The following is a 13,616-nucleotide window of genomic DNA, read 5'->3' as shown; positions in this document are numbered from 1 at the left end:
TTTTGACTGGTATCAGATGTTCTGATGGATGAAACATGTGATGCTTCACAGACCTCAATACTTTTGTGGATGCATGTTTCCGCTGATTTCATATAAAGCAAATAAACTCAATTTAGCAAATGCATTGTTTGAGAGATAGTGTTATCAATTCTAGTGTATAACTGTGATCAGAATGCACAGAGGTGTTTTGCAGGTAATATCCAACATTCTTATATTACAAGATTCAGTATCCCCTATGAAAATTCCAGTAGAATCATCACAAAGAGAACGGTTTCCTTAAAACTGCGACACCAAGGGTGATGCAAATTGATTGCAGACTAACCTATTGCTATAGCAGACAAATGGAAGAATTTTAACACAGGTACACAAAAGACAAAGACATGTTACCTGGATTTGATCATCAATACCTTCTTTTGTTTCTTCTGGATGACTATTGGGATCCATTTCCTCACCATTTTCTTCATTTGTGCTACCATTCATGTGGCCATTAGCCTCTTGTCCTGCTTGGTCAAGGTTCTGCCCTTGTAATTCATCTTGATAATGGTCATTCTCTTTCTCTTTGCCTTCCTCCATTCCATTAATAGCCTCTCCGTTTTCTCCATTCATCGTTGCATATTCTCTTTTTTTAAAAGCTTTATGTTCTGGTGATACATTTTCTTCCTCATCCACAGTTTCTGCTGGTCGCTAATGAATACAGGAAAAAAAAAACTTTTAATTGACAATCCTGGGAGAATTATGAAAATAAAAAGTAGAAATGTTATATTATAGAGCCGAGGTGGCGCAGTGGTTAAATGCAGCACTGCAGGCTACTTCAGCTGACTGCAGTTCTGCAGTTCGGCTGTTCAAATCCCACCAGGCTCAGGGTTGACTCAGCCTTCCATCCTTCCGAGGTGGGTAAAATGAGGACCCGGATTGTTGTTGGGGGCAATATGCTGACTCTGTAAACCGCTTAGAGAGGGCTGAAAGCCCTATGAAGCGGTATATAAGTCTAATTGCTGCTATAAAATGCACATCACAGGATATTAGCAGTAAACTGCCAAAATTGAAACTGGACTTCCAACCTCAAGCAAAAAAATTCAGCCAAAAATGTCAACAAATAGTGGAATATAACAAGAAAAGAGGAATGAGAGAGTTTTTAAGAAGATTAAAGCAATCACAGGAAAACCTACAACTAGCACAAAAATACGCAACACTAATCATAGAAGAATCAAAACCAACTTAAGAAATGTCAGAAAGACCTTACAAATTCTTTACCAACAGGGTGTTAAATAACATAAATATTTGCAGAGAAAGAATATATTCATAAGTCAATTCCATTAGAAACTGTGAAATGTCAGACAACAGGTCAGATCAATTATCAAGTAAAAGAAAACACCCGCTGAATTGTTTAAAGTGGCAAAGGGCCAGTTAAAGTGTTAACAATTCTATGTCAATAAATATGAAACAAGACTCTGCAGCCTGGAGACTGGAAAACTTAAAAATGTAATGGGGGGGGGGAAGCAAATTATTGAATCCGCACTAATTCTTCACATCACAGACATTTGCTTAAAAATTTACAAAAAGAATAGAAAATAAAATACCAAACAGTAAAGCTTCGGACCAAAGGTGAAAGAAACAAAATAAAACGATGTGTTATCTTTGTTTTATCAGCTACACCAGTTTTCTGATTGTGTAGATCATGTTGGAATACAGAATGGACTATAATACATCAGCTAGAACACATAACTATTATTCTGAAGAACTTTTACAAAGAACAATATAATATGTACAGTATGAAAGGTTTTTTTCAATGCTGAGTGGTTCAGAATAGGGAAGGGAGATAGTGAATTAGGTATATCTGTTTAAAATATATAACAATTGTATTACAGATATGGCAAAACGGGCAGATATATTAGATGAATCAAAACAGGAAGCAGGGACAAATTTTGAGATACGCAGGTGATGTTACATTTTCAGCGAAAAATAAAGATATAGGAAAACTCATTATAAACGAATAGGAAATAAAATGTATATGTTTAGCAGGGGATTGATTTCCTTAGCAAATATGACCATCTTTCAAAACAACAGTGAGCATTATTGCTATCTCATGTCCAGTTGCCAACTGATACTATAATAAATTGGTATCTGCTGGTCTATCTTTCAAAGTTTCACTTCTAACAAAACATGCTGACTTCTTCAGTAGTGAGTAATACATTCTTAATGGGGATGTGGTGGCTCATGGCTAAGACACTGAACCTGTCGATCAGGAAGGTAGGCAGTTCGGCGGTTCAAATCCCTAGTGCCATGTAACGGAGTGAGCTCCTGTTACTGGTCCCAGCTTCTGCCAACCTAGCAGTTTGAAAGGATGTAAAAATGCAAGTAGAAAAATAGGGGCCACTTTGATGGGAAGTTCCGTGCGCCTTCAGCGTTTGACCACATGACCACCAAGATGTCTTCAGACAATGCTGGCTCTTCGGCTTTGAAACGGAGATGAGCACTACCCCCTAGAGTCGAGAATGATTAGGACATATGTGCAACATATATAGACAGAGAAAGGAAGCAGTAGGCTTCCTCCCATATTGGGGCATACCAGGGGTTGTGACACTAAATACATACCTATATCCCTGGCTCAGCTGATAAAGGAGGAGAACCTTGTGGCTTAGTGGTTAACACAACTCCCTAAGATGTAATACAGCACAGGTTCTAATCCCAGTAAGGGTATGGCTATCTGATGAGAGCTAAATAGCTTGAAATAGATCTATACTAGTCTCCCTTTATTTATTTATCAGCACAAATTTATATATATATATATATATCCTTATTACTTATTTAAGAGGGAAAGATCAATTTTCAATTCTACAAATTTGCTGTACTTTTTCTGTTAAAAATTTTTACTCAAACTTTAAGTGATCAAATTTAATCTGTCCAAAGTTATCCAGAAGAAGGTCTATGTTACCTAATAAATTATAGGAGAAGAACTGGCAGAGCTGGAGGACAGAGTTAAGCATGTCATCAATTTAAATAAATCTGCTATGCTGCAACTTAACATTATTTAGGTGCGAAGGATTAGAACCATCCATTAAGTTGGAGGCAGATTAAGGGTCAACAGTATTCGAGGGGGAACTACTTGTGTGAATGTAATAACTTTTAAGATGATGCTTAACTCTGCCTCTCAGCTCTGCTTTCTCTTCTTCTATATAAATCTGCCAAAATAAAAAATTCAGGCAAATCTTTTCTTCTAATGCTGCATCAAAAAGTGGTTCTTTTAGAAGCTATATTTTCTCTTCTGCATTCCTTGCATTAAAGAAGACTTACTGCCTAGCTTCCCTATCTTTTTCCTAGAATTCAGCAGCCTTCACAGTAATACCAAAGCATGCAATATGATAATGTGAAAGTGCAAACCTGTTTAAAATTTGGGTGTTTATCAAAACTTTTGAGATTACCTGGTCTACAGGGACCTCAATTTGAGTGTCTTCATCTTCTTGGACTTCTGCTGCCCCTCGCATTTCAGATCGCTTTTTTCCAGCTTTGTAAACACCGTCATCTGAAGTGGAAAGAAGCCGTGTCAATTTTGTGACACTGTGTGGTGAAATGATTGCATTGCATCTAAATGATATCTCATTGGTTAACTTTTGCATTATAATCATACCAGCATTAATAATGAAAAGGGTAACTTGAAGCTGTTTCTTCTTCAAAATTGTACTTCTGTTTTTCCAAACAGATACAGTATATTAACATGGTAACTCACAAAAATAACACACATATTAAGTTTTATCAATATAAAGATTTACCTGTGAAGACATTCCATATGTGTGACACTTCTACATATTAAAAACTAGCTGAATAGCCGTGCTCTGCTATGAAACTATGTGATCGGGCCTGATAAATCGACATTTGCAGCTTGAAAATTAATGAGAGTTACGTTCGGTCTTTCCTCTCCCCTTCTTTCCTTAGGCTTGCCCCACAGAAGACTCTCCTCTCCCCCTTTTCTCCCTCAGGCTGGCCCCATTGATCCTCTCCTCTCCCCTTCTCTCCCTCAGGCTTGCCCCACAGAAGCCTCAAGAAGGCAAAATGGATAGAATAACATCGCTGATGACACAAACACACATTTAGAGGAACTCAAATTTAATTTAATTTAATGTAATTAACCACATTTATATGCCGCCCAATCCCGAAGGACTCTGGGCCCCTTCGGGGGAAAAGGGCGGCATATAAATATAATAAAATGAAATGAAATGGGCAGCTTACAAAAATAAAGAGAAAAAAAGACACATAACGAACACATAACAAAAGAAAATGGTTTAAAAAGCAACACCTCATACATTCATTCTAATCGGGGCTGGACCTCAACAGTGAGGTCAACAGCCCCAGGCCTGCCGGAACAGCCAAGTTTTCCTGAAAGCCATGAGAGTGGGTATGGTCCGGATCTCTGGGGGTAGCTGATGCCAAAGAGTCGGAGCAGCCACAGAGAAGGCTCTCCCCCAGGGGCCCGCCAGCTGACACTGTCTGGCTGATGGCATCTGAAGGAGGCCCAATCTGTGGGATCTTACTGGCCGCTGGGAGGTATGTGGCAGTAGGCGGTCTCGAAGGTACTCTGGCCCTAAGTCATGTAGGGCTTTAAAGGTGATAACCAACACCTTGAATTGCATCCGGAGACCAATTGGTAGACAGTGCAGCTCGCGGAGGACAGGTGTAACGTGGGTGTACCTCAGTGCACCCAATATCGCTCGCTCAAAGAAGCACTTATTATCAGGTACCATAATCCTAGTGAAAAGATGTCCATTCAGAATGACCAAATGAATGAACAACGGTACCCCACTATAACCATCCGACTACAATAATTGCCAGCAAGTCTACAGTTGAACTACTTGAAAACAATGTTCAGATTTACTAGAAATAAAAATATTTCATTATGTATTTTATTAATTGGATTATCAATACATCTTCTCTGAAAAATAGAAAAGCTAGAAGCATATTTTTATAATGATATGCTTGAGGGAGAAGAATAATTGATCTAACATACATTTAGAAAGTAGAAACAAAGGCAAATATATTTTGAGCTCCTTAAAAGCTGATAAAGTCCACCTCTTGCTTTTGAAACTGAACACGAGCACAAGAGAGGGCTTTTTTCAATAGTTGTGTGTAGACTGTTCTCTACTTATGATCATTCAAAGTTACAACCACCACAGAAGGGGTGCTATACAACTCTCAAAGTATCCCAACTGTCATAAATGGTCACACCAGCCCCCATGCAGTCATACAGCTGCAAGTCGGGGAGGGGGGTCAGCTTTATGAGCAGTAAGTGTTCTGCAGTCACGTGACTGTGGTTCATGGTTTTTGCCAGTTTCTGGCAAAAAAGAAGTCATTCAAATGAATGGGTTCGATTAACAACTGTTGTGTTTAATGTCCACAAAAAAAAATAAGGCCACAATATTACTTTCACTCACATGGTGCCTCAACTTATGACCATAATTGCTTACAATGAAATTGTAACAAATCCAGCCCCAATTATGGTTGTAAGTTGAGGACTACTTGTACAGATTCTAGCACAAAGTGACTGCATAGCTCTCTTTGGGAAAATATTTGGCTACTGGGGGGGAAATAGCTGTTCAGTTAAGCCTCTGGACTATTCAGTGGAAGACTTCTTTGGTGGTGCTGATGGGTTTAATTTAAGTAGCATGCTCTGATATTCCTGTTTATTTATTTTATTTTATTGCATTATATCATACGTTTGATAATTTTTACCTTGCACCAAAGTATACATTTAAACCATTATTTCTCAACATGTGCAGATAATAGATCGGTGATCACTCAAAAGAGCCTTTTTTTTCCACATGTTCTTTCTGAGCATGAACTTTCATGTGGCTTTGCATACAATAGCAAGGTTGAATGCAAAGTGACCTATCAGCTTCAAAGACCTGCATGGAACGTAAATATCATTTACGTTTTTTTAACATATACCATTTTTCAAAGGAGTGAGACATGGAGGTTTCTGTCTAAAGCCCTGAAAAGCTGATCTGAAGCTCATTCTACAGAGGAAATTACAACAGAGGGGAACAAAGCAGAAGTGACAGATTGCAACAAGGAGGAAATTGCAAGAACGGGTAGAGAATGTTACAAGAAGAAAGCAAGAGGCTGGGAAACAAAGAAACCAGGCTTCAACTGGCATCTCATTGTGGCTGCACCGAGGGGGAAAAAAGCACAAAAAACAAGTTACTGTCTACTAGTATTTTGGAAGCTGTCACATTTAATATCATTTTCCTCCTGTAACATTTTTTATTTATTTCCAATAGCAGTTTTCTCTTTATAGTTTTTAAAGGCCAAACACTGTTTAGTTTTATGTATAGATTAAAGTGCAATTATTAAAAGTATATTCCTTGATCAATTCTTGCCCCAATTAAATCGTTACTTTTATTTATAGGGTGATGTTGCACCAATTCATTTTGTCATTTTAGAGGGTTACAGTATTGCAAGGCTAAAAAAAACTTTGATGAAAATAATTATAGCTAAACATAAACTAAATGTAAAGCAATTAACCAATACATGCCATCTATCATCAATTCATACAGTTCATATAAGATGCTGTCAATGAAAGGGCCGCCTGAATTCCCAGCCTGGCTGTGGAAGATTGAAAGTTTAAATCTGTATGTTACGTTCATTTATCTTATGAATGACATTGATGGAGATTAAATTTTAAGTATGAAGGCCAATGAACCAAATCATTACATATCTCACACACAAAGTTATAACTGCCGCTACTTTTTATAATATTAATTAATAAATCTGGGGTGTGAATAGCCATTGAGTTTGCAGAGAAGGACATTTGAAAATGAAGTATCTGTCTACAGCAGTGTTTCTCAACCTTAGCAACTTGAAGATATCTGGACTTCAACTCCCAGAATTCCCCAGCCAGCGAATGCTGGCTGGGGAATTCTAGGAGTTGAAGTCCGGACATCTTCAAGTTGCCAAGGTTGAGAAACACTGGTCTACAGCAATGTTTCTCAACCATGGCAACTTGAAGTGTGGACTTCAGCTCTGAGAATCCCCCAACTAGCCATACAGTCCACATATTTTCAAGTTGTCAAGGCTGAGAAATACCGGTCTACATTAATTGACCATTTCCAATAATTTCAGTGTTTTAGAGGTCATTGTTTCCACTTGCAGGGCCAAAATAGTTCTAGATAGAAGGCAAACCCATGAAAGTTTGGGTTCCTAACAGTTGAAAAGAAGTCAACAAGCAATTTAGGAAAAAATGTTTAGAAAAGAGAATATGCAAATGTAGTGTCCTGTCAGAGCAGCCAACTGCAGTTTGAGCATGATGGTTATTCCCTCATCTCCTAGATCTCTCAACACTCCCAAGAGCAACTGTGCTTATAGTGCTTATAGGCAAAGGTAGGTTTCTAAAATTGGAGCAACGGGTTCGTTGTCCCACTGCTGATTGGATGTGGCCATGGTGGGCGTGGCCTAGTCGGCCTCCTGCACCACGGAGGGTGGGGGCATTTTTCACCCTCCCCAGGCTCCGGAGGCTTTTCTCGAGCCTCTGGGAGGATGAAAATTGCTTCCCCTGGGCTCCGGAGGCCCTCCAGAACTTCCAGTAGGCCTGTTTCTCCCCCCCCCAAGCCTCCATGCAGGCCCTGCACTTACCTGGCATGATGAATGGGCCACATGGAGACTCCTGGAAGGGGTGGGAAGGGTGGGCGTGGCAAGCCAGGAGTGGCATTTGGGGGTGCGCTAAACTGGCCAGAATCCTAGCTAGAAGATAGCCCAAACCCGTGTAAACCCCCAACAGCCCACCCCTGCTTATAGGTAATCTCAATTTTTCTCCTTATCTGGAGAGGAATTATTGAATAGCCATTACACTACAATAAACAGTCTAGCATCCCCACCCCACCCCCAGAAGTCTGATAATTTCTGAAAACCCTGAATTCTTCTAGCTACTGAAAAATATTTCTTCTTTTATGACACTCAGTTCCTACATTCGGTTTGAAAGAAACTGATATATTGTGGTAAAATGGAATATCAAATAGCACATGAATTAGAGTTTCAAATAGTTAATAAGTAATCAATATACTTTAATTACATTCAGGAAATTTATGTTCCTTGCATAAGCTTATTTCTGAACCAGGGCTAACAATAAAAAATGCATTGCACACAAATGATAATAGTACGTACAACCATTTAATGAATTTCAAATTTGAAGCTCAGCTTTAGGGAGAAAATAATCATGGTAATAATAGTTTGTTTCCCCTGAATATTTTATGTAAATTGGGGACATTTACAAAGCTTTAAATCTGGCAAGTAAGCAGGAGAATTAATGTAACTTCAAAAAAAAAACCCATCAGTGTAATTTTCCATATCTATGCTATCACAATATTATCTTATTTTTTTAAAAAAAAATATAGAACATATTTTTCATTAGCTGTAACAGACATGTAAAAGAATAAAGAAGAGATTCTATCCTATGCTCTAGGATAGCAGACAAAGACACAAAGAGAGGTAGAGAAATTCTCATTGCTCTAAAAATATATTTATATATATATATATATATATATATATATATATATATATATATATATATATATATATATATATATATATATATATATATATATATATATATATATATATATATATATATATATATATATATATATATATATATATATATATATATATATATATATATATATATATATAATTTAAAGTCACAACCCCTGGTATGCCCAAATATGGGAGGAAGATCACTACTTCCGTTCTCAGTCCTTCGGCTCGTCACAAGAGACCATCCAGACAGAAACCCAATATTTTTTTTTTTACTGTTGCCTTTTTGTTACATTTGTTATATTTGTGCTGATAAATAAATAAAGGGAGACTAGTATAGATCTATTTCAAGCTATTTAGCTCTCATCAGCTAGCCATACCCTTGCTGATGAGGTTCGATTCCCAGCAAGGGTATGGCTAGCTGATGAGAGCCAAATAGCTTGAAATAGATCTATACTAGTCTCCCTTTATTTATTTATCAGCACAAGTATAACATTATATATATATATATATATATATATATATATATATATATATATATATATATATATATATATATATATATATATATATATATATATACATACATACATACATACATACATACATACATACATATAGTATATATATATATATATATATATATATATATATATATATATATATATATATATATATATATATATATATATATATATATATATATATATATATATATATATAGGATATATATATATATCCTATGAGAATTATAAATTTATCATGAAAATGGGAGAGTTTTCTAAAGAAAAAACAGTCCTGGCCAACTTTTCTTGGGTAGACAATTTCTTGCAAAAGAAATTGATATTTACTCAACAAAATGTATGTGAGATGAAAATGAAGGCATAATACAACCCAACGATAGTAGTTATAACAGAAAAATATGGTAATACTATTAGGACCTATGTAACTATACAGTTAGTCCTTGCTTAACAATAGTATTTTGGAACCGGCAACTCCATCACTGAGCAACACAATCATACAGTGTGATGTCACATGACTGTGCCATCTGACAGCAGTTGCAGCAATCCCAGTTGCAGACATTAGCATTAACAATAGCACTTAGACTTATATATCGCTTCATAGTGCTGTTACAGCCCTCTCTAAGTAGTTTACAGAGTCAGCATATTGCCCCTAACAATCTGGGTCCTCATTTTACCCACCTCGGAAGGATGGAAGGTTAACTCAACCTTGAACCAGTGAGATTTGAACTGCTGAACTGCAGCTAGCAGTCAACTGAAGTAGCCTGCAGTACCACACTCTAACCAGTGCACCACCTTGGCTCTTTTTTAGGTGAATCTTGCATAGTTGCAGCATCCTATGGTCATGTGATTGCTGTTTACAACATCCTTACAGTTTCCCCATTGACTTTGCTTGTTGAAAGCTGGCAGCAAGTGTTACATATGGTGATCATGTTATTGTGGGATGCTGCAATATACTAATTGCAAGCTAGTTGCCAAGCACGGAAACTGCAACCAGATGACTGTGGAGATGCTGCAACAGCTGTAACTACAAGGATCCATTGTTCAGCACCATCGTAACTTCAACCGTTGGCTGAACAAGTGGTCCTTCTACAAGGGATATCTGTCCTGACAAAGGATTCTATGCCAATTCTTCAATCATGATCTTGCTTGCAATGATGCCACTCTACCCAAGCTTGAAAAGTGCTAAAAGTACTAGTGGAAAGAATAAAACAATGACATCACAGTATCCAACATGCACTGTTTCCTATTTCCCCTTCATGAAAAGCTCTATGAGGGTGATAGGATTATAATCACATTTCACCACAAACAAAAAATAATAAAATACTTTTATTAATCTATTAATTTATGACATGTATATTCTAGCTTTCTGCCAACAGGCAGAACTTAATACACTAAGCATAATTTCACAACAGTGTCATTGAAACACCCACACAAATGTAAAAACATTTCTCTTGTGACATTATTTGTAGTCAGATAATCAAAACAGAGGTAAGTTCTTATGCTATTTGGAAATATCTGAAATGAGCAACAACTGAGAGGGGCCCATATCTCCCACCAATTGCAAGAACAGAGCCACAGCTGAAAGAGTCACAACTTTTATTGAAAAATGTTAATGACATACAATGCATTCTTTCATAGAAGGTCCTGAAAAGATAGCCAAGGAACAGATGCAGGTATTTCCATCATACTTTTTCCCCCCTGGCTACAAATGCACCTGTTACATTTCCGTCCGTGAAAGGCCCAAGAGTCCTAGGACAAAAATAGCAACTTCAGAATGGAACAGCTGCTATTATCCCCTTTTTTGAAATCTGTGGCTGTCCTGGTGGGAAATACTTAGGCTTCTGGGAGTGTTGGATGGCTGCATTGATGTCTGTGGAAAGACAAGAGAAATAGTGCTGCATAATGCATAGTAGTTGTAACGGAGTTGTAAATGTGTGATTATTGAACAAGTGACTGAAAAAGTACACTTATCTGAACATTTTGTTATTTTATCTCAACCAAATTTCCTCACCCTTCCCAGGGATATAAGCCCATGTCATGTAATAATAAATAATAAATGTAATAAAGTAACACTCACCCATCCACGGGGAGCCAAACAAAACTTGATTTGTGGTTTATAATTTGTTCTGCAGCTATGTGCCTTGGCTTTGCCTCTGTAAGAAATAATGAGTTAGCAGTGTTTGGCTCCATATCTATTTTTCAATAAGAAAAGAAACTGGGTTCCCCACTGTCGACCCCATGCAGAGCTCTGAGCTTTTGTTAGAACAAGGTCTCTTCAACTGTACTCTCTAAAAATGAGCCACTACAGAGTATCCACATATTCCTGAAGGAGCAGAGAAAAACAGACTGTAATCTTTTGTCTTGCCTTGTTCTACAAATCTCAGAGATGGTTTTGGGGCCATGATTTAGAAGACCAGATTTAAAGCCTAATTCCCCAGATCACAATGCTCCCCTGCTTACCTTTTATTTTGTCCTTGTCTCCCTGATTGTAGGAAAGAATGGCAGTTCCTTGTGTTTGATTCTGGAGTCTACAGGTAGAATACCTACAATAGTTCTGAAAAAATATATTATCAATCCAGTCTTTCTAGTTTGTTGTTTGCTTTAAGCCATGTATCACAAAGTTCTCATAACCAGGTTGTGTACTTGAACATTCACATTATGGGGAAAATATAACCTAAATTATGTAAACCTTTGGCATAAAAGTTGATATATGAACTCTGTTTTCTTACTTTATCGATATCATCCAGTATAATCCACTACATTGTGATTAATGTGATGGTCAAAACCCTTTCCACTGTAGTAATGTAATTGAGTAGCATAACTCACTAATAAGTAGTAGTCTTGCTAATATCGATGAATCTTTTTTGTTTGCATTTCTTATCTCATTAACTGAATGGACTAGAATAAAGTACACAAATTCAGAAATAGCAAATTGGAATATTTTGTGACAGCTGCTTTTAATGTCCATTATTACATATTTAATTATATCCCTAATGTGTCTGGCAACAAGATGCTGAAACAGGGTGATTATGTCTTCTAGTATTCCCTTAGGTGTAGAAACCAACTAGGTGATTTGGGGCCAGTTACTCTCTCTCAAGCCCATTCATTTTACTGAGTTGTTCTTGAAGTTGGGAAAAAGGAGCCTTTATTGAACAAAATAAGAACCACATATAAAAGAAACTAATCAAATACAAAATAAATGGTACCCTAATTTTATATACTTACCATTAACAGGAAAAATGTAAGATTTGGTTATGATTTGTGCATCTTCTTTTGATTTAGTAGGTTTTCTAGATTCTTGATTGTGTCCAATCTTTTCCTTTCTCTTTGGAGGTTGAGGAGAAGACAATGTGTCTCCTGTGTCAGTAGATTTTGACTAGTAGGACAGAGGGAAAGCAGATATTTATTTGTGGAAACCTGAAAAAATGTTATTAAATATAAACTTCAAATGTATGCATATAAAATCTTCCTTAATATAAATATTCCTAAATTTCAATTTTAACATCATTAAATGATATCACCACCATGATATGAAAAAGGCAACTTATCAACAGCTACATAAATTCCAAGGAGACAAAAAGATCATGGGAAAGCCCTATCTATGTGCTTCCTTGCCATGTCTCACAAGATATCTATAAGTGAATCGGCAAAGGAAATATAATTTTATCTGATGGGATTAAACACAGTAAACCACAAAACCTGTTTTATATTTGATACTTACACTCCCCTTTGATTTTCCAGATCCACCAACAGGTGGTAGTGAGGATGCCTTTGAGCTGCAAAAACAAATACATGTTTATTTATTTGTACACTAAAACAGCCCAAATATTGCTAAATTTTGTATAGAAACAAAATTATGATGTGATACATTTTGCTGTAGTTTCTGTAATAATTATAGCATATCCTAAAATGATGCACAAAGTTGCTAGAATTCTCCTAATTCCTCTGAGGTGGGGTCCACTTGGTGTTGGCCAGATGGAGAGATGAAGCCAAAAAGTCTTCTTATGGATGGTGTCTCAGAGGCTGATGCTCTTGCCCTTCCTATTTAACATCTATATCACAGGGTGAGGTCATCTCTTAATCAAGGTCTGATATCATCAGTATGTTAATAAGTCCCAGTCCTGAGTCAGTCAGCTGATTCTGTCAAAATCTTGTCCCAATGTTTGGAGGCTGGATAGGTCTGGATGGGGAACAATTGACTTTGGTTCAATTCTGATTAGATATAGTGGCTGGGGATGTTTTGACCTCCTAAGCCTGGATCAATTCCATCTTTGCTCCTGAATGTAATGGCATTTCCTTCCTCAATATTGGTACGCAACTGCCATGGCTGAAAACATAAATCAATTTGTATGCCAAATGGGCTCATACCTAGACCCTCAGAACTGATCATTTCATGACTGAACTGTAAACTGAACTGAACATGGCCTGCCCATATGAGACATCTGTTCCTTGTATTGTTTGCCAGTAAACTTCCGTGTATAATTTGAGATTCTGGTTTAAAAAAAACCTAAAAGAAAAGGACCTGTTTATCTGAGGACTGCCTGTCTCTCTTGTAGTTTCTATCTGTCTCAC

General features: G+C 37.0%; 1 protein-coding gene and 1 long non-coding RNA gene across 6 annotated transcripts in view; both read right to left on the bottom strand.

Annotated features, from left to right (window-relative positions):
* Positions 1-13,616, bottom strand: part of DCDC2 (doublecortin domain containing 2) — a 45,997-nt gene that overhangs the window by 2,784 nt on the left and 29,597 nt on the right. For 4 of the 5 annotated variants that reach the window (XM_087707378.1, XM_087707380.1, XM_087707382.1 and 1 more), the window contains 4 exons: positions 12,766-12,820; positions 12,270-12,420; positions 3,423-3,523; positions 388-684 (listed from right to left, as the gene is read on the bottom strand). In XM_087707378.1, coding sequence (XP_087563504.1) covers positions 388-684; positions 3,423-3,523; positions 12,270-12,420; positions 12,766-12,820 — 604 coding nt within the window. The remainder of the gene's footprint in view (positions 1-387; positions 685-3,422; positions 3,524-12,269; positions 12,421-12,765; positions 12,821-13,616) is intronic. The other variant, XM_087707381.1, reaches the window with a different exon arrangement.
* Positions 10,701-12,191, bottom strand: LOC148049254 (uncharacterized). The gene is made up of 3 exons (XR_015695683.1): positions 11,505-12,191; positions 11,122-11,197; positions 10,701-10,914 (listed from the first exon to the last, which is right to left on the bottom strand). It is a non-coding gene; the product is annotated as an uncharacterized LOC148049254 (long non-coding RNA).

Source organism: Thamnophis sirtalis, unplaced genomic scaffold, assembly GCF_051295495.1.
Source record: "Thamnophis sirtalis isolate CommonGarterSnake01/CBP01778 unplaced genomic scaffold, rThaSir2_p1.2 scaffold_2, whole genome shotgun sequence".
Taxonomy (NCBI): domain Eukaryota; kingdom Metazoa; phylum Chordata; class Lepidosauria; order Squamata; family Natricidae; genus Thamnophis; species Thamnophis sirtalis.
Note: the sequence above shows the minus strand (reverse complement) of the source record. Positions and strands in the feature narration are given on the sequence as shown.